Source organism: Paramormyrops kingsleyae, chromosome 10, assembly GCF_048594095.1.
Source record: "Paramormyrops kingsleyae isolate MSU_618 chromosome 10, PKINGS_0.4, whole genome shotgun sequence".
Lineage (NCBI taxonomy): Eukaryota > Metazoa > Chordata > Actinopteri > Osteoglossiformes > Mormyridae > Paramormyrops > Paramormyrops kingsleyae.
Window position 1 is genome coordinate 15,440,665 of NC_132806.1, and position 22,055 is coordinate 15,462,719.

Below are 22,055 nucleotides of genomic sequence, written 5' to 3' on the forward strand. Positions count from 1 at the left end.
TCAGCGGTCCCCGCCGCTTGGTAACGACAATCCCAGAAAGTGGGAATTGATCTCGAATGTCGCCGATCCTGACTGGAGAAGAGGAAACACCGGGTGGACACTGGACTCCCACCCCAGACTGACCGCAAACTGATAACCGCTCCGATTTACCGTCCGCCATTATGAAAGTGCATGGCGTACACGTTTAAAAAAATCGGTTGAAAAATGCAGAATCTGTTTTATTCTTGTGGTTCCCCCTTGTTCCCTTAAAAACCCAATTATTATAACCGTACCCTCCATGGCAGTTAAACTGGATCAACAAGTCTGTTTTTATCATCGTGCCGTAAAATGAAATAAAACTTGGACCATGTGTAAGCATATAACAGTATTAGGAATAGAACTTTTATTAAAATGATACAGACCCATAAATTTCGGTATACATGTTCAACAGGTTAGTTCAGTTCCTGTGTGTTAATAGCCTATATATTGAAAACTTTACATGACTTCCTTTTAATTTCCCATTTGAATTGCACCGGATGATTGCGTAAACCATAGGGGAAGGAGAGAGAACTTAATTAAGGGCGATAAGGGTGTCGAGTTGCGCTGCACTCCGCAGCTGCAAGGAATGCTGGGTCGGGTGGCAGCGGTGTCAGCCTTTTATGCAGAATGTCATTTTTTGGGGGGGGCGATAAGTGTAAGAACACGTGAGGATGGCCATTTTTCAGTGTGCTATTTTTTTCCGTTTAATAGAGGCTGTTTGTGTCTGTGTAGGTTAAAGGGCGCTGTCGCTTACATGAACCAAGAGTTGGTTTCTGTACAGAAAACGCAGGCGTTAAGTGTGACCAAGAAGTGTGAAAAATTTTGCCGCTTGCGTGCGTTTGCATCGGCGCGCAGACAAGCGACTCATACCTACCCTGATCGCACCAGTAGTTTTAAGCGCGTTCCCGCGAATGCGCACATCCGTTCGCCACCGCTTCTGGTGCCACCAGCAGGACGGACCCTCGGAGCTTGTTGACCTTTGGCTTCGCAGTCTCCCGTCTCGTAAAAATCGCCCCCGGCGAGGCAGTAAAGCTGGCATCTCCTGGCGGGAGGTGTTTACGCCGGTCGTGTCAGAGCTAATCCCCACCCGGCTGCTACCGTGTGCGTGTTTGTGTGTGCGCAAAGCTGTAACTGTATATGCACTCTCTAAAAAGTGCATGGCGCATTTAATTGGTGTTGCATGAATGACATCAGCGCCCGGCTTCTGCCAGGAAAACCTGGACGTGCATAAATGGAGAAAGTTATTCGCCATAATAATAAAACTGTCCGTGTGAGATATACAGTGCGTTTGCTACAGTATGGGTGATATATGGTCTGCTTGTGATGGGAGATGTCGTCTCAAACAAACAATCAGTTGTTAGGGGCTCGCAGTGCGGTTTGGGAATGACATGTCCTTCCTGGATAGATGGAGCAGGTGCGGCTCTGCGCGGGTGGTAGCCCATGGATAAACCGTCATTCCTGTGGGCTCCATTTTCCTTTTATTTTCAGTTGGGGGTGTAACAGGGGTAGACATTCGCAGATGCATTTAAAATTATATTGAGTTTGACAAATTGGTTTTTTATGTCTGGATTTTTTTTATGTCTCCAACATAAACTCTACCTCAGTCTCTGCCTTCTCCCTGTGAACAAAGTAGCGCTATAAAATCCTGGGCCTGCTACTGATTGGCTTGTTGGGAGCAGGGGTCTGCACTGTGATTGGGCGGATGAGTGCCAATCAAACTACAATCCAGGGCCAAGAGTTTGCATGGGTCTACAGTGGACGGGCTGTCAAAGGAAATTTATTGGTTAGAGCCGCGTTGTAAAATGCTGCATTACGGAAGATGGGCTGTGGCAGAAAAAACACTGAGAAACATGGGTCAGAAGACTAAGCAGTTTTTTTTTTTATTCAGAACCTACCACAGATATGGCAATAGTTTGAGATCTTTAAAGAGAGTTAAATTGTTTTCAAAAACAATAATTAGTAAAAATTGTTTCATGCCGTTGTTTCATAGCAGCTAACTTTTCTAGACAAATAACCTTGAATTCTCAGCTTCATCTTGGAAAAATAACACGTATGGATACATTTTCAGTCTCGGACATCATTGGCTTTCTGCAGTATGTATTATTTGGGCTCCGACATGCATAAATGGCAGACTTTCCCTTCTTTGTCAAGGCAGATCTGCAGAGTCCTCACCTTCCAGGATTTTCAGGTCTTCGTCCATCTGGTGTAACACAATCATTACCGAATCCCTCAGGACCATCTGACCGTCTGTCATTGTTTAGAAAAAGGTAGTTTTTATTGTTTTTATCTTAATTGCCGCCGATGTATGAACATCGGCGTCTGTGTCTTACAGGTGAGGGGTACCAGGCCTGCCTCACATCCCCAGGGTTGTGTGTGTGGGCAGCATGTTCTCCTCAACACTGGTTTGCTTCAGACATGCAGAGGGGACTAGATCCTCAGCCCCTGCAGCCTCCTCCTCCCCCACACGCTCACTACAAGTGTGACCTCAGCTCTCCCCCCTTTCTTCGGACTTGTGGGGGGGCATGTGTTGTGGAGGGCTCAGGAGCTCGCTGGGATATGAGCTTTGGGGGGGGGGTGTCTGTGTCTGAGCCGAGGGCCCTGCCTCGTGATCCGATTCCTCCACCTGTGGTGTCGCTGGCCCAGCGCCAGTGTTCCGAGAGTGGGTCAGCTGCCTGGACGGTGACAGCGTTGGGGGGGGAGGGGTGTGGTCCACGGGAGGCTGTGTGGTTCTTCTCGGTGGTCTGGGAGGACAACGGCCCCTCTTGTCCTGCCCCCGGAAGCCCCTCAGCTTGGGATTCCAGTGTTCCCTCCAAGGCAGGGCCAACGTGCTGCGATCGGCCACCAGGCGGCGCTCTTCTGGTCCCCAGTTGTGACTGCTGGCTTCAGCTCCGACCAGCAGGAAGGCTCTGCCCACCTGGAGGGCTGGGCAGCCGCAGCCCAGGTCTCGGTCCGGTACCCACACAGCCTGAAGGCCGCGCCGTATGCGGGCTGTCCCCAGGCGGAACACGGACTGGACCAGCACTGAGAACTGCCACCAGGGCCCTGATCGCTCCATGCCTCTGACCTGAACCTTCAGAACTGGGTCAGAGGACAGAGAAATCAAACTAATCCTAAGGCTGCAGGTTAAAATCTAAAGGGAAATGTTTCTATTTTACTCTTAAAGGTAACAAAATGATAAGATGACAGTGACTGAATTTGATTAAAAGAAGAAGTCAGGGAGCATAAGGAGGAAGGTGAAGATGGAGCATGGTGTGTGTATGGGGGGGGGGGGGGTTTACACAAAGAAATAAGGCACCTAAGAAAAGAGGGAGTGACTCCTGGACTGTTAATCTGATGTGCGTTTGCATATGTCTACACTCACCATAGTCTTTCAAACAGTACGTCTCCAGGTTCATCTTCGCTTTGACTTGAGACGGCTGACAGTAAGAGCCGCACTGCTCACCTGTAAGGCACGAGACAGTGGGGGCGCGTTGCGACATTAGCCTGGACAGCTGCACGGACTTCTCACTCCCCCGCTTCCGTGTGTCACTATGGTATCCCATCACCGCACAGACTTTTCCTGCGTTCGTGTTTTGACAGTAGCCACGAGATGGCGACAAAATCACATAAGCCAGTGATTCTCAACATTTATTTTTTTTTGTTTATCCAAGGTGCTCCTGTGTCCGGGCAAAATAGGCTTGGACGCCGCGCCGCGCAGGTTACCATTTTGCTCTTGTATGCGTTCTGCAACGATGACAAAAGTTGCCAATGTTTTCTAATATAAACATATTTTAATTTGGTTTCACTACCAAACGACGTAATTTCTTTTGAATGTGACTCAAATAAGGTTTTACTGCACTTTGTCCACCAACACATTTTTTTCCCCTCAAGACAGAAGGTGAATGTTAAGGAACAAAAAAAAACGAATCTAAATCCAACACCTATTTGGAAAATGGCTGTACTGTAAAATCTGTAGCCTGATAACCATTAAACCTGCACTTAAGTGAATAGACCCTCATTTTAAGGTATTGGCCCAAAACAAAATAAAACATATATTGCAAAATACAATATTTGTAACAATGTTTTAAAACGCAATGAACCAAGCACCAATGATTCCTCGCCTCTCCCCTCCACCAGCTTCCCAGGAGACGGCCCTAACTGAGCGGCCTGATTTTAGCTGAGAATTCTGGGATTCTGTGTAACATCAGGACCGCAGCTCTTGTGCCGCTTTCAACCAGGAAGGAATACTGTTGGTTTCCAGTAAAAAAAAAAAAAAAAAAAAAAAAAACTTTAATAAAGCCCTAATTTTAACATACGGTCAAAAGTAAATCGATATAAACGTGCTGAAAAAATATCAATATATTGTAAAATTTTGAAAATGTAATCTTTAGCGCGTGCTGTCCTTTAACCTGCTACAGTTATTTTGTGATTGGCTGGTTATCTACAAGGACCTGAGAGCAGAGCAAAGCATATTTTGTCATATTTTTCACCTTACCAATGCGGTACTGGGGCTGGTAAACGGGAGTCGTAGGGACCAGCTCCTGGATTCCTGCATCAATGACACAAGCACACATGTGATTGGTAAGAGGCCAGCAGGCAACATGAAAAGGAAGCTTTCAAGTATCCCTAGATAGCAGGTGCTATAGGAAGAGCTTGGTGGTCTGATGTGAAGGTCAACTCACTAACTATGCAAAAAAGAAAAAAATTAGAAGAATTTGAGTAATCCATGCTGGTGGCAGGGTGAATATGCTCACAGCGAGGATGCTACCCTAGTGCCGCTATCGCTGTGTGTGTGTAGGGAGCAGGAACATCAACACGCAACGCTAGCAGCAGGAATGCGAACATGTGCGCTGCTCTAACATTCCTCTGTGAGCTGCATGCCTGGACGCAGGAGGCCTCATCTGGGCCAGCCTGTGCATGTGTGTGGTCCTCAAGGGTCGAGCTGGTTAACCAGCTGCCCCCCTCCCCATCCAAAACTGTCCACCGGTCCACAGAGAGTTGTGGGAGCATCTGCGTAACGTGACCCCCCCCCTGGGGGGGGGGGGGGGGGGAGATCTGCCGGCCATGCGGCACGCTCATGAGCATCTTTCTAACGTTACGTGGCCTCTGAGATCTACCTCCATGAGCACTGACCCCAGCCATGAAAGGCCTTGAGGTGGTGGGGGGGGGGCACCCATATATTACACAGGCATTTTCAGAGCCCTGCACCTCTTCTTCCACCCTGACACAACTGGGACAGTGATACCCAATCCACTCACACAGCTGACTGGGGGGGGGGGGCTGGGGGCTGGTGGTACAAGAGGTCTACACCCACAATTTGGGGGGGGGGGGGCGCTGGCCTCAGATCATCTATAAATTTAGTAAACACAATCATTCGAGATATTATAAGAACTGTTCATCACGCTGAAATGAGCGCGAGGGATCTGCTGTAATGCGCTAAGCGGGGAGGCTTTGTTTGCGGATGCTGGGTTCCCGCTGGGACCCGCCGGTTTAAAAACAAACACGGTTTTCTTTCAGTGTGTCTTTCCGTTTGAAGAATGATGTGTCTACGTGGCTGACAGAGAAGCTGACGGACCCAACAGGTGCCGGGGCCTCCGGCGCATACCCTGGCCGCGGCCCGCGGAGCGACGATCCAGCTGGGAGACACACGTGGATTAACCATTACACACCAGCGGAGTCTGGAATAGATGCTGAAGGCAGCCAGACCTGATGTTAGCACAGGATCATCCTGGTCCTCAGGATGGGACCCGCTGGACAATGAAGGGTTCCTTTGTTGTTCCAGTTACACAAAGATACAGATCTGGGATTGTGGATTGGCAGCTGGACTTAACGGTTGTAATCGACCAATCAGGGGCCAGGAAAAGAAACATGGTCACACCCACTTTAATAAATACAAACAACATTGTGGGTTCTATTTTGACGGCGGTCAAAGATGAACTTTGTTGAACTTTGACCGCTGCGCGCTATGACGCATTGTCGCGCGATCAATAGAAACAAGGTACCGAACCGGGCACAGAAATCGAAATGGAGGAAAAAACTTATATTGTCCGGGTCTAAGTTCCCAGAGGTATATCACACAAGCGTACCACCTTTTCGCATGCGAAATATACATCGTCGCTACTGACCGCGAGGCGAAATGACAGTAGAGTGTTTTGAAAACCACGCCTACTCTTTGCACAGAAGCCCCGCGCGAGCACAGCGCGTTGAGCGGACACTGCTGTTTTTTGAATGGGGGGCGCAGAGCGCCTGCCGCGTTTGTTCTGTAACTAGCTTTAGCCTATTAAGGACCATATAAGCCTGATTAAGGAAGGGTTGGAACGAAAACATTCTGGCAGGCTGGGATCGCCAGGAACAGGATTGGGAACCACTGATCTAATGCAAAGCACAACTAATATTTACAGGCGTGTACAAATCCATTTTGCTATTTTAACGGCGGAAAAAACAGACTTTGCGCCAGCCCAAGGTAGAAAAAGGTTGTCCTTACTCTCTTGATTATTCAGAGGCATTTTTTGAGCATAACATGCAAGAAACGTGTGTTATTTCCTTATTTTAAGTCAAGTGACAGCATCGCATAATGTTGATTTTCATGCAATTATCACTGGAGAGTTCTCCACATCAAGCTCTGCTTCTGGCCTGTCCTCTAATCCACCAGCCTCTCTGCCCTCCAGCAGTCGCATCCTAAGGCAGAAGCTACACGGCACTTCATCTATTAGAGAAGAATAAGTCCACTGTATATGTATCTCAATCCTCTACGAGTTTTCCTCGCCTTTGTCAAATTGCAGAGTTGCCCACTTTAATGCCTGACAATGATGCTTGGCTTCTTAGTTGCAAATTGTTGCTTTTGTGGTTTGAACTTTATAAACATCTCCTTACAATTTTTCTAGGTAATAAAAATTCTGTAGCTGTTTTTTTTAACAAAATTACCTGCATTGACATATTTAGGTTAATAATCCTTCCCCAGTGCTGATTAGTCACCCTGCTAATACCCATCCTACCAATAGCTGCAGACACAAAGCATGCTGGGCTGGCACTTACGGAGGCAGGGCCGAATAGGAGAGTGCCCCTGCTGGTAGCCTGGGGCACAGCGGTTGCACCTCAGGCCAGTCACCCCATCACGGCAGAGGCACTGGCCTGATGTCTGATTACACCACTGCCCCACTGCCCCCACTGGATGGCACTGGCAAGCTGAGAAGGGAAAGAGAGATGAAGAGAATGAGAAGAGAGATAAAGAAAAGAGGAAAAAGAAAGAGTTGGGGGACCAGTAAGATACAGGCAGTGGGGTAATGGAACAGTTTTATAAAGAAGAAACATCAAATACAATTACAAGCAAGAAAATGCAGTGTTATAACTAACATCTTCTGCTTGCATGTTAAAATATTTTCACTGTTTTGATAATCACTTCTGTTTAAGCTTGACGTGAAAGTTTAAACAAACTCACCAGAAACCCAACACAAGGTCTAAGATCTCCCTTCCAGTCACAGAGATATTTAAACAAACTATTGGGGATCTACTGCAGAAGTAAACATTGTAAGCTAAATCATCAAATAGCTTAATAAAACAATTACATATCTCAAAGACATGTTTCTGTGGTGTTATATTCACAGTCTGTGTACATTAACGTTGACCGTGTATGTTTAAGGTTACATTTTAAGAATGTTCTAGCAACGTCTCCCAGCAAAAAAATAAACCGAAATACAGTGGTCTTTCTCAAACACAAACACCTCCTACAGACAGAGAGCATGGGCAACAGGACACAGTAAGATTAGATTAAAGTTTACAGTGAAACAGACTTCATATATAACCTAAATCACCAATACAGTATGTTACATTTTAATTCAGTAGGGTGACCAGATAATCCATGTCAGGGAGGACACTCTGAGCTAGGACAGGAATTGTAAATTACCATTTCAATTAAACGGACCTGGATTTCACTTGAGCACTGAGCTCTTGCTGTGTGCTGATTGGTCAGTCTCCTATAATCATGCATGTGTCACTAATGCTAATGTGAAACAGCTGGATGAGTCTTTCAGTCAAGGAAATAAACCAATCAAAGCACAAGAAGAGCTGAACTAATTAGCCGAGCACAGGAGCCTTTCAATTTGAAAGTAGTTTGTAAAACCTGAAGTAGCTCAAAGTGTCCTCCCTGACATGGATTATCTGGTCACCCTAAATTCAGGGACTCCACACTTAGCAAACCAAACACCCCAAACCTAAACGCTTAGTGTCACTGACACACATTTGTTAACATTTACTGAGTATAACATATTGCCAACTAGGCTGGGGTGGTAGACTAGGTGGCCCATATGCCTCCCTTTGAGGGTTGGGGGTTCAAATTCCACCTCTGCTCTCTGTAAGGGGAGTTTGCATATTCCCCTTTACCGCAGGTTTTTTTCCTCGCAGGCTAACGGCATGCAGTTATGCTAACAGCCTTTCCTAAATCACCAATAGGGCACAGACTCATTGACAGACTGGCATCCCATCCATGGTGTATCACAGCCTTGTGTCCTGTGCTGTCTGGGATGGGCTCCAGGGACCCCAATGGCTAGGATAAGAGGTTTGGCTCATGGATAGATGAATACATGGTGTTGTTCAGGGTTTGCCGTCCTTATGGGAGCATTTTGCTCTAAAATATCAGCACAGGGTTAGGAAAAGCAAATCTCACAGTACAGCCACACAAAGACTATCAGAGGTGTACATCTCAGGTTCAGAAAGTACAAATCCAGACCAAGATTTTGTTTCAGCCAACCAGTAAAAAGAGTCACATTCACAGAGTCCTCAACTGGTTGGTTGAAATGAAATCTTGGTCTGGAGTTGCTACTTTCTGGACCTGAACTATCCACCTCTAAAGACCAACACATACGGCACACGTTCCACACTGCCTGCCGCGTGTGACACAGGCGCACAGACACAGACTGACGTTGGCATGCCCTCCGGTGGCTCAGCGGCTTGCTGTGGTCGCGGGTGAAGCCGTTCTGGCAGTACTGGCAGTGCCGTCCGGCGGTGTGGTGCCCGCACTTCAGGCAGATGCCTCCGCTGCGGCGCCCAGACTGCTGGAAGAGTTCCATGCTGAACCGGCACTTTGAGGAGTGGCCGTTACACTCGCACGCTGCGGAGGAGAGATGGGGAGGGGGGGCGTCACAAAGAAGGTTCCGGAAAGCAGCCTGGGGCTCAGCCATCTTTATATTACGGTAATAGAAAGTTTGTATTTTTCACATATCAATTCAAAACTTTGAGTTTTGTGGATTTTGTAGGCTCTGCCCAGCTAAATTTTCATTCAAAGAACGTTTACTGAACATTATAATTACGGTATGGAAATATTCAGTGTCAAGTTTTCCTGATGTTCCAGAACATTATCCTACTACTACTACTAACAACTACAACTACTACTACTGTTGCTACTACTACAGCTACTACTACATAAATGAATAAAGGCCATGGGCGAGCAGCAGGTAGCACTGTGGCTTTACACCTCTATGGTCGCAGACCAAGGCTGGCTGGTGAATTCGCAGTATATACATATAGCACAGTATATAAATGGCCGTCCAGGTGCCAAACGTGGAAACAACCTTCCGCTGACATTACAGTAAGAACGTTCTCTGCCAGCTCTGAGAAGACCTTCACATAACACTGACTGTAGTTCTACAAACATTCCCTGTCAGCTGGGTGCTTGTATCTCTGAGGGCCTCCTCCAAGTTCTCTGGTTCCCACCCACCCCCCAAACAGTCCACAAAGGTAACCAGAGACGCTTAACTGCCACATGGAGCATAACTGTGTCTGTAAGTGTGCAACACACTGGTGACCTGCTACTGGTGTGTCCTGTGCATTCTGGGACAGACTAACGGCAGTGTTTCTCAACCCAGTCCTTGGGGATTCCCAGACAGTTCACATTTTTGCTCCCTCCAAGCTCCCAGCCAATCAAAGAACACCGAGCACCTGACACGGGCATGCTGAGAGCAGGGAGGGAACAAAGATGAGCACTGGCTTTAGGTCCCTGAGGACCAGATTGAGAAACACTGACTTATTGGATAAATTATTCAGAACAAGCTGATATACACAACATATTACAGGCATGAGTTTGGATTAAATTCACTTTTAAAAATCCAGGTTGCTAAGGCATTTCCCCGGGGTGTGTCACGGTGACAGATGCAGAAACAGCAGCATGGGGGGGGGGGGGGGACTCACGGACGCAGGGGTGCGGGTGGCTGGGCGTGGCGCGCTGCCAGGGCCGGTCGCAGTAGAAGGGCTCGCAGGCGTCGCAGTCGGGCCCAGTCGTGTGGTGCTCACACAGGCAGACCGCCCGGCCCTGGGCGTCGCGGAGACAGCGGGAGGCGTGGCCATTGCACTTGCACCGCCCCCCAACCTGCAGGTCGGACAGTGACAGGGCGGGCCGGGAGAGCAGCGACAAGGCCGACGGGAAGTCCTTGCCCCAGTGCTTCCGTGGCGCCCCGTTTATCTGCCTGTTATTCCTCCGCCTTCTCAGTTCTCGTTCTGTGGTGCCCCTCTCTGGACCCTCTATCGTCCAATCACACCTTCCCTCCGCACACGCCTTCCTCCTCCGGCCCCGCCCCTTCCCCTTAGCCACTCCCTTCCTGGAGAGAGCCACAGCACGCCTTAGGGACTCATCTTTCTGGGTCATGTTGTGTCCATCTTTAGGTTGCCTGGTCCTCCCATTACTCACTTTCCAGGATTTATCAAACCTGTCATTTCGGTCTCTCGCAGACATTTTCATGCTGGTGCCTTTTTTCCCGAAATCTGGCAGCCTCGCCCCCGTACTCCCATTTACAATCCCACCTTTTGCCCTATTGCCATGGCCACGGCCAATTGGAGAAGACCCAGCCCTCCATCTCAAGACTCCACCCTCATCGAGGGAGGGCTCCACCTTCCTGGCTGCCTGTTGGTGGAATACCACCCTGATGTCAGTGGCGGTTACCCAATCCTGAAGCACGGGACTGTTATCGAAATCCGAGGACGAGGGCCGCCCATCCAGGGTAGAAAAAGCTAACACCAGCCCCCCTCGCTGTTTCTGCAATGGCCGAGCATCCGAACAAAAGGGCTCCATCTCCTGATGACGTGAGAGGGCCGAGGTGCGGGGGAGCAGCCCGAAGGAGCCCATGCAGTCGGGGGAGTAAAACTGCAAGGGCCTCCAGCTACGCCCGTGGTCCATGGACTTGAGGACGGAGATATAGAGAGAGTCAGGTGGCGCCCTCTGCTGGCAGAACTGCAGGCTGACGTAGGTGACTTCAAAGCGTCGTCCCAGGGGTACGGTCAGGGTCCAGTCCCCGCTGAGCTCCTCCCCCAGCCAACAGCTCAGGTTGTGGGGGTTGTGGAGGTCCGTAAGTGAACTGACATTTCTCTCAGGGCCACCCAGTGTATTCGAGACCTGCACTGGTACACTATAAGCGGCATTTATAAACTCCGACAGGCAGTGCCGCGGACGCCCGTCCAGCTGGTAGCAGGGGTCCTGGGCAGAACTCCAGCGCAGCGTGGAGTGGGATAGGGAAGGCGAGAACAGGGAGGAAGGGAAGAGGGAGAAGAGGAAGAATAGAAGGGATAGGGTAGGAGGGGAGCGGGGAAAGAGTGTCATGTCACAGTGCCTGTGGGTGGAAAGACGCCATTAAAGTAGGAATAACGACACAGTGGACACAGGGTGTCAAACAAAGGACAAGTGAGCATGTCTTTACCCCCGTGTCTCTCCAGCTGCCAAGCCAGCGTGCATCACTCAGACAATGCAAACAGTTACACAGCACAGCACAATGTAAACAACACGTGGCTCAGTGGACGCTGTGCCTATGATCGAAAGGCCACTGGAATCCCAGGGTCAGAAGAGCGAGGTCATCAATGGGTCCCTGAGCAAGGCCCTTAATCCCCAACCGCTCCAGGCAGTGCTTGAAGTGGGAAAAAATAAGTGCAGGAACTCTAATTTTCTCGGGCCACTGTCGCTGCGTCGGATCAGTAAGTACTGGAACGCAGAAAAAAGTGGCGGAACCCAAAAGACGAAAATACAGAAGTTCACTTCAAGCACTGGCTCCAGGAACTGTCTGACCCCACTTTAGCAAAAAAAAAGAAAAAAATGCATGTCGCCTCAGATATAAGCATCTGCTAAAATAAACAAACATTTCTAGATATCACTTTACAGCTGCAGTGCCAATGATCCACTCCCCCCCACCCAACAACCTGCTGTTGGTTTTTCACATGTTCATTAAGTGCCCCCCACTGCCTCAAAATCACCCTGCAATCGTCTGACACATCACCAAGCCACCTGTGGATGGGGACACAGAAGGCGACAGGCGGTCAGCGCGTGTGTGTGTTTTACGCCAGCTGAGCTGAATTATCAGATTCGCTGTACTTCCGGGAATACACTCTGTACACTGACGCAAGAGGAAGAGCGTGAAAGCAAAAAAAGAGAGAGAGAGAGAGATGGATGGGGGAAGGGAAGAAAGAGGGGAAGTTAGCAGGGCTGAGAAAATTTATAGGGAGGTAGAAAGATATGCGTCCAGAGCCTTAATCTAGCCGGTGCTGCGCTTGCTGTACACAGCAGGAACATCGATGTTCATCCCGCGACCCACAGACCCATGACAGATTAACTGCCCTATTGTTCTGCTGCTCAAGAGTACCGGGAGGCTGTGGGTTCTTACTGCGTCTTACAGCAACATAAAAAAACAGCACATTGCACTTCAAACTAAAGATATTCAACCAAAATAGATATACATAGATACACACTCCTGTGTCTTTCATGGGTATATATAAAACAATTTAAATATACATGTGAAGATTTATATAACATTTATCTATACATTTATATATATATACACACACACATTTATACATGTATAAATATCTCCTTCTCTCTCTCTCCCTCTCCCTCCATCTTGTACATTTCCTATGTGTGTCTGTCACCTGCCCCCTTCTCTCTGGGAGCGTTCCTAACTGTCGAAGATTGATGGTCTCCTAACAAGCGTTTGACACTGACAGCACAGTCAGCAGGGATGTATAAACCAACCCTGTAGGAGCGACACGCATTTCCAGGGTCACAGGCCGAGTCAGTGCGCTCAATTAGAGCAGCGTCTGAAACCCGAGGCCACACTCTGGGCCCGAGGGGGCACGCGGGGGGGGGGGGAGCAGGTTTGGCTCCGTTCCCCCAGTCAGGAGGAACTGTTTTGGCGTTGCCGTTGGAGACAGGTCGCACCGGGGACAGAGCGATGGGCACTGTGACACATACTCCAGGGACTGCCACAGATCCCAATCATTTCGGATGCGTCAGGACATGCTGGTGGGGATCCCAGGCCACTGTCAGAGCGCGCAAAGACCCTCTAATCAATTGCCTGATTAATTGAATATTGAATTTCAAAGGGGTGTCAGCTCACAGGACGTTTGCAGATGTACAGGGTTTGTATGCCGGGGGTGGGGGTATGCAGTGATATTCAGGGATGAACCTGCCTACTTTTTCCTGGGGGGGGGGGGGGGGGTTAGAGATTCCTGACCTATGAATGATTCGGAATCATGTTCGTTTCCATTCCTCATATTGCACATTACAACACTAATTAAACATAGACCATTAGCAGCGCCCGCCGGATGGATGCTGTTCATGGGAATTAGTGACACCTTCTTTTGGGTGCCAAATGCCGATCTCCTCACGGCTGCAGGACCTGTCATCTGGGATCAGGGGTGGGGGGGGGTTTGTGGGGATCACTTCTGGATAAAATATTCTTAAATAAACACTGGGGCACGGCTAAAGCTTCGACCATAAAATTTCAATTAACATTCAACTGAAACTTATAACCCCCTCCCTCACCCCCACCCATCCAGCCCCACCCCCGGCAAAACTGCAGACCCGTCAGAATGACAGGACGGTTCATTTAAGCCATTTTTGGAATGGAGAATTTTAATGGCCCACGCAGAAGCACATGTGGGTCCCACAGGACCAGCCCGTGATCGATTCCAGAATTGAGGGCCCAGAGGAAAAAAAACCCCTTGGGGCGGGGGGTGGGGGGGAGATGGCGTCCATTGAAAGATCGGACAGGGGGTCGAGCGGACGGAGAGTGCCTGGACGGGGGGGCGGGGGAGAGAGGGGCACACGGTGGGGGCCAGAACAGACCCCGGACTCTGGTCTGAAAATCCCTTCAATTTGTCTGCTATTCAAAGTCTCATGTGTTCTGCTGAATTCATCAGGACCTCAGGGGTGGGAAGGCGCTCTCTCACTTTGACTAAATCCTTCTCTTTCTGTGGGGAGGGGGATGTTTGGTTAGCTAACTGCAGTCTGGTAGCTGTCAGCTAACTCCGTTCCAGTTAGCTGCTTCAAATCCTCATCTTTGGACAGCATTAGAAGCAGATGAATTGGATTTAGCATGTCTCACACATTTTAAAATTCCTGGTCATGGGCAGAATGGGGCTATACCCCCCGCTCCAGGCGGAATAAGGGGGGGGGGGGGGGGGTCCATCTCCTGGGCCAATACCACAGAGACTTTGCTCAAGATGTCATGCAGCTGTTACAGACAGTTGTAATTACTTATTACTAATGAAAGAAAAATGAAACCTGACACGGTAACGTGTATTTTTTTTTAAAACAGGTCTATAAGCTGAACCTCACGGGAATCAAAGGAACTCTGCAATAAAACATTTCTCTTTCCACATTACTGAGGAGTACTTGGACAAACGATAAACTTAATAGTACTATAAATCAAACTTAAAATACGAAATTACACTGTCTTAAAGCTTCCTACATATAGTGTAGCTTGTATGATCAAATACTCTCGATAAAGCCTTGAACCTTTATCTTAAAACACAACAGGTCAACAAGCAGACAAACAAGTTACAACTAGGCACCTGTTTGTGACTATTAGCGAGTGCCGTAACACCTCTGTCCATTTCCCATGGTCTTTAGCCCGACGGAAACCCACCCCGCCGCGAACACAGGTAAGGTACACAATCCCTGTAGCTCTCTTACTCTCAGCAACAAGCGCGTTATTCCGCGCGGACGGGCAACCCTCCAGCCTCCTTCAGGGGTAATAATCTAATTTTAGTGGCCTGTCAGGGAGGTACACTGACAGCCCGAAGAAAATGGATTATCGCTGCTCGTATCTTTAGCAAAACGCTGTTTTCATCTAGGTCTGCACTCTCACAATCACTGCATGGGGAAAAAGGAAAAGTCAAGAAAAAGAGAGACACAGAAAGGAGGCCCCCCTTTAGCCTCCGCTATAATTACCCGCGTTAATAGGTCGGCGCTGCCCGTTTTAACTGAGATTTTATTTAAATCGCAGAATCGCATCTGGATATCGCCGTAGGGTGGCGCTACAGGCGCCTCGGCAAGCCGGCAGCACAGGTGTAAAAACCTGCAGTCAAAAAAGGAGAAAGTAACTGCGTAGTCGGCAGTTTGATGTTGGGGCTGGGATACAACTGCGCAATTTAAATACAAAGGTGTATTTATTTTGGGATGAATGAATCCAAATTAATTAATTATTTATTAATTAATTATGGTAGGCTACATGCCCCCTCTTCTTACGCTCTGGGATACAGTATAGGCTACCTTATTCACCACGTTATGTTTAACAATAAATATTAATATACAATTTATAAATAAAATGTTTTTATAGACATATTTAGAGATTTTCTGTTTAAGTGACAGTCACTGAAAAGTAACCATGACGTGTCAGCAGATTACACAACACGCTATGAGGGTAACGTCAAGATCAAAACAAGAAAAAACCTAAACAACGTAATAAATATAAAATATGTTACCGTGTGATGATGCCACGTTATAAATTTTAAATTACATTATCTGATTCGGCCCCAAAAAACAACATACAATAATAACAGATCTATTCATTCCTCCGTCTTCTACGGGCTAATCCTAGTCAGGCTCGCCGAAGCCTGTAGACTAGAATAACAACAGATATTAAAATCAGAGTAGCATATGCATTACTTAAATCATATGTTGTGACCAAAAGGTTTCTTTCCCGTTACGTATCAAAGCGTTAAAACGTTAAACAACGGAAACGTTAAAATTGTATAAATTAAATATATAACTATACAAGTAAGTAATATCTTTTATTTTGGACAATCAGCAGTTACGACATTACAAACGAAGGAAAAATACGGTAACCGCATATGGTATATTTATTTTTATTGACACATTTGGACCTAGCGGGGCCTACTGCAAAGGCCGTAAAGATATTTTTAGGAATACAAGACCGTGGTTATATTTATTTGCTTTGCTCTGGAACAAAGACCTGAAGGGTAAATGCATAATATTTTCTCGTAACACTCCAGCTAATATTATGTATGAGCTGTGTAATAGCACCGACCGAAAATAATAATGAGATGTGATATTTCATCCAAACTCTACGGGTCCAGGTCAGTAATATGGCGACTACACTTTAACAACTACCCATGGTTTTAAAGGTTTTGACTGTTAAAGTTATTATTGTAACAGTAAAAACGGGAACGAGGGGAACAGAACAAAATGAACCTTAGTGATAGTCAAAATAAAATAATAAATTTATATAATATATAAATAATATGATTACTATTATTACTACAATTTGTAATTTAACAAGATAAATAGTAAGACAAAAATGATCCATTAGACACAGGTCACTGGGCTAACATGTCAACTGTTCATTTGTGGAAGAACAAGAATTCTGTTATTAGTATTTAATTACCACACGGGATGCAAAATTAGTTATTGTGCTCAGACTCCAAATCGAACTCCAAAACGACCAAAGATAAATAAGACGATAAATTAGGCCCTATTGCTTTTTGCCACACGGAAACTGATTTGTTCTATTGATTTTGTATATTTTATATTTTTACAGAAATTTATGTGCGTGGCATATTGTCTAAAGCAAAGCGTATTGTATATGTGAACAGACATCAAATTTAACATATGCTACGCCCAGTCGTACACTTAGGCTATAGCGTTTAGCTAACCGTTTTCTGAACGGCTACCCTTATCATCAACATTTATAAAGGAAAGAAAAAGGTTACATGCCTTGGACGAGGTATAAAAACCATAAGAAAATTGTGCTGCTATAAATAATTATCATTTAGCATCTTAAGTACGAAGCACAATTTAGTAGTTTAAAGCGATTTTTAAAATACCAATATTCGAATATAAACATGCATAGTAGCCTATAATTTGTAACAATTATTAATTTAATTATTTTATATAAATTAAATACCGTCCTGGTTAAGACAATTGAAAACGTTATTTACACATATGATAGGTTAAAACAATGTCTTAATCAAAACCACAAAGATGACATATATACGATACAAACAGGACGATAAACAAGAATGATCGTGAAATACAAAAATTATAAATATTAAACGCCAGTGATCATTGTCAATCTCCAGTTTGTCAGTCACAAAAATAATCATTTCCGGATAGTTTTAAAATAACTGTAAATAACGTGTTATTTGAAATAAATAGCATTTACTTATATATTGAGGTTGATGTTTGTTACTGTCAAATTGTTATAATTTAACAGTTTTGAATTACACCAACCCTCCTTTAATAGACAGATTAATGTCAGTAACATATTCGGGGAAAAATCCTCCCTGGGAACAAAACATTTTCATTAACTGACGAAACACAGAAAATACTGATAAAAAAGAACAAAACACTGGGATACGTAACCTCTTAAAATGAGATTGCACTGAGCTTATTAAACCCATGAGGGTCAAATGTTTAATCATGTGTTTTAAGTCTCAAACAAAAGCATCATAAATGACTCACTCAGGAAACTAATATTTTGGATCGATCGACTCTTCAGTTAGTTACCTACACAACGTTTCATTGTTTCAAGTTCAAGCAGACTCGTAAAAATATCAACATTTTTGATGCTCGCTGTAAAACTTTAAATTTAGCACCCAAAAAATTGTTCCCTATATATCTGACATTGCGTGGGTGTAATATAAAATTATATTGTTATTTCCATTGTGTTCGTATAAATGTTAGCATATTACTTGTCAAATTATTAACAAATTAGAACAGGAAGCCTTCAGAAAAATGCACACTTAATCTAACAAGTGACAGCATTGAAGTACAGTTTAAACCTATTTAGCCTAGGAAACGTCGGTATAATTAGCAGACACTGCCGGAGTCGTACGAATTTATGCAAGCATATTCAGCACAACATCGCGTGATATTTATTTTCCATTTTGCCCACAATTCTTGCAAATAGGTACTCCATGCATTACGTGTTTTGTACAAACCGGAAGCTACTTCAAGTAGTCCCTATAAGACCCCCAATGTGAGGCCTGATATCTTAATCGGGACTAATTGAAATGGTCATAGCCTTGTCCTTCAGTTTTAATTTTCAAGTCTATTCTTCTTTTCCCGTTACGTAGTGTGTAGGTCTGGCTGAGACTGGCGGATGAAAGAGATTGAGAGGATTGAGATTTTGCACTAACCATGCGCGTCGCAATGCGTGGTCACACTCCGCCCGTGTCCAGCGCGTTCATCTGGGGTGCAACAAGTGGGCAGTTATTTAGCCGCGATCGCTGTGATCGCTGAGCAGCGGATCCTCCTCAGTCGGGTCCAGCGCGCCAGGGGGCGTCCCGTCCTGACGTAAAGCAGCACAAGCTGCTGCAGATCAGCCGGAGGCCAGAGTGGGGATACCGCTGTCTGTGTAGCTTTCACCACTGGCGGGCAATTTGAAGATCACATAATCTATATACATTTCAGGATCATCGCAGCTTTCTCGCCATTGTATTGAGCTTGGAAGTTACTTTCTCGTTTGGTTTTAAGAGCTTCACACAACTGACATACAGTGCACTACCAGACATAAAAACCAGAGCACAGAAACAAAATTCAATCAAATAAAGACTTACACGTGAACTAAAATTGACGCAGATGGAAAACGGCGGAGGAAATTATTCTAAGTGAAAGGGAATGGGTCAAGCGATTAGAAGGAAGAAAAAAATGAGAGGGCTTTCCAGAGAAGCATATAAAAGGTGATTGATGACTTCCCTTGAGGAATTGTCCCCAGGTGTGTGTGAGGACCCTTAGCGTTTGTTCACGTGCAGAAGGGGCTCCGAGGCGTTTGGAAAACAGTCTTGAAAGGAAATTAAAAAGCAAAATCTTTTTAAAATTAAAATGAACTGAGGAAAGAATTAGAGTTGGATGTGGAGTACTTCTAAAAGCAGTTATAAAAGTACGATATAGATGGTAAAAATGTAATGCTTTGGCAAAATATGTTTAGTTTTATGGCATATAAAGTGAAGTGCTTTCAAATAGAAACAGTAAGCAATCGAGGATGGCGCAGAGCATCATTGGCTTCGGATGTTTTCGTGTCTCACAGCCCCCTGCCCTGGATTCGGTGGAAATCCTTTTTCGCCGACGCCCATAAACATCTTGACCCAAGTTCACGGACACCGGCTCATCACACCAGTTGGTTACTGTAATGAAGTCACGAACCTGGATACAGTGTTCGACAAAATGAAGTACATTCACACAAAAGGCAAAATGAAAAAGAACAGCCAAGTTTGGAGGGAGCTGAGCAACACGAGGCTATCCGCAGATTTGTTCATGCTAACGCAGGGTGCTGAGACACCTGTCATTCTGGAAAGGTTAGCTGAATCACTAAACTATCCATCTTTAAATCGGTGGACTCGTTCGTTTAGTGTGAGAAACTAAATTCACGCAGCGTGTTATATATTACGCTGAATGTTCGCAGACATGGTTTAGATGGCCGGCCGTGTCTGCAGGTTTTATAGGCCATTAAACTGCCAAAACCCTCAATTCTGAAAACGAAAGCCATTCATTCCGTCGTTGAAATAATTCGTTTGCTAGCGAGGGCTCAGGTAAAGAGAACTAATGACACAATGAATGGCCCGGACCAAATATGTTTACTAGGGGAGAGGAGGGACGGTTGCAACATTTTTTTCCTTCAGTTTCTCAGAGACTGTTTGCATTGGAGAGACAAAATTTTAATACAATAAACCCACATCGGTCAGCAACTCACCCAATGTGCTGTAACATGTGTACACATGATAATATACGTACAATGTATACTTAGATAAAACCAAATGTTGCAACTGACCCCATTATAGGGGACAGTAACAGTCCACAGAGGCCGTTGCAACATTCATTAATACGTAATAAAATCATTCTTTAACATCATTTTGCAATTTATTTACTTTATTTGTGCACAGACAGGTTCTTCACTAAGTTAAATTGGCATAGAAAGACAACGACACAAAGACTAGTAAAAGGAAAAACATTTTAGAGTAAAAAATAACACTTGTGTTTTCGTTAATTATTACAATGGATTTGAACTACAATTTTTTAATTCGAAATCAAGACATTGGAAATTGAATAATACTGCTGTGAAAGTTTACTTAACTCTTAGATCATAAAAAATACTTTTTTTTTTCCCTGAAAAGTTTTTTTTTTTTTTTGCAGACGGAATGATCATATGCGGCTGCCTTCTTCCAGGGAGGAGGAGGGGCTAACTGAGCGTGTGCGGTATGAACATCATCACTGCAGCTCATTCCCGATTTTAGGAATAAGCCATGATGGCAACTACCCCGTGTTGCAACCATCCGCACTCTACCCTATTGCAGGAATCCACACCCAACAACATTTCTTTTTAGTTCATTGGTTTATAGATGACACTGGTAGGTGGCAGGCTAATAGGATTCCCAGTAAGCACTGCACCATCACCTCTGTATGTTACCTTTACAGAGCACCAAGATTTCATGCAACTCCGACGATCAGAAACAGGAACAAAAGGACGTTTCATTTAAATATTGCAACATAATCAGATTTCAGTGCTGGATACATCAAAAGACAAAAAAACTATTGGGAAAACATGTGGTCTGCGCTGGCATTCAGATCAGAAAATAATGAAGATTCATAAAGTGACTTTTGATTCTGCATGGACTTCCAATACAAAACTGGAACTGAATGGTATATCGTCTGAGGATGGAATTACTTAGAAAAAGAGGACATTATCTGGCGTGGAACAACAAACTGTATCGTTAGGTGAAATTCTCATTTAGAGCATAATGTCAACTCTTTAGCTGACGCAAATTCAGGCACGATGCTGGTAACTGAGAGCATGATGCATGTCCTTGTGTCACAGTTGGAAAAAGTGGCAATATTTGATACTGTGGTTGACAAATTACTTTTATATAAAAATGCTGAAGGTTAACGGTCCAAAGAAGTTACACTCCTGTGGTTTGTTTTCCAAACACAGTCACATTATTTGATTTCAAACATTTGCCCATTTGAAAATATCTTTCAATGTAACACCATCCACCCTAAAAAGCAAATTTCCAAACCTACATTAGTTAAATTCTCAACCTGTGAAATTCAGCTTAAAACAGCACAAGCCATAGGAATGGGTAATTTAGTGTGAATGTTTCATTGTTTTCTTTTCTCGTGCATCCATAAGCCTACCAATACATTTTGAAATAGTAATTCTCTTCCTTTGGACTGTATTTCACAATGTAGAAATGCTGAATGTTACTCTGAACTTCCACCACAGCAGATTGTGGTGACAGATGAACAAGGAGTAACTGGTTACAAACCATGATCCAATACAAACCCAATATGCAAATTTGACTTAAAAGTCTATTTAGCAGATGTCTTTGTTCAACTTGACTTTGAGTTTTTGTTTTACACTTAATCTACATCGTTGCTGCACAGAAGACTATTTGATACTGAAAACAAAACTTAGATTTGAAAAAAAAAATGATTCAAAATGCATAGAAGTTCTGTACTGCAGGCTTGCAAACACATTTGGAATAATCACAAACTTCCAATTATTACCCTCATCTTTATCAACGATATGGTACTAATTACGGTGTAGTGCAGCTGAGTCTCTCAGAGCTTAATGTAAATGGGACCTTAGACAGGTACCCGTAAGACCCCAGGTTTAGGATAAATGATCACTTTGACAGGGTTTTGCTGACAGCTGTACATTGTTATATGTTGTGTTTCCTATTGCAGTATAAATTCAGATGACTGGACATCTTTGCATAATGCATTTTAGTGTATTTCACAATCAGACCTGAATGCACTTGACATTGTAAACAACCACATAAGCAAAATG

The 22,055-nt window shown here is 45.1% G+C and overlaps 1 protein-coding gene across 3 annotated transcripts; it reads right to left on the reverse strand.

The window, feature by feature from the left end:
- Nucleotides 1-1,873: 1,873 nt before the first annotated feature.
- Nucleotides 1,874-18,914, reverse strand: ntn5 (netrin 5). Of its 3 annotated transcripts, XM_023832404.2 has the most exons (8): nucleotides 18,829-18,914; nucleotides 18,409-18,639; nucleotides 10,180-11,591; nucleotides 8,915-9,103; nucleotides 7,033-7,182; nucleotides 4,493-4,546; nucleotides 3,380-3,460; nucleotides 1,874-3,096 (listed from the first exon to the last, which is right to left on the reverse strand). In XM_023832404.2, exons 3-8 carry the CDS (start codon nucleotides 11,579-11,581, stop codon nucleotides 2,504-2,506), a joined length of 2,469 nt encoding a protein of 822 aa, XP_023688172.2. In that variant the 5' UTR covers nucleotides 11,582-11,591; nucleotides 18,409-18,639; nucleotides 18,829-18,914; the 3' UTR covers nucleotides 1,874-2,503. The 3 variants fall into 3 exon arrangements, with proteins under 3 accessions (XP_023688172.2, XP_023688173.2, XP_072573480.1); XM_023832405.2 differs by lacking the exon at nucleotides 18,409-18,639; XM_072717379.1 differs by lacking the exon at nucleotides 18,829-18,914 and having other exon boundaries at nucleotides 18,409-18,802.
- Nucleotides 18,915-22,055: the final 3,141 nt, after the last annotated feature.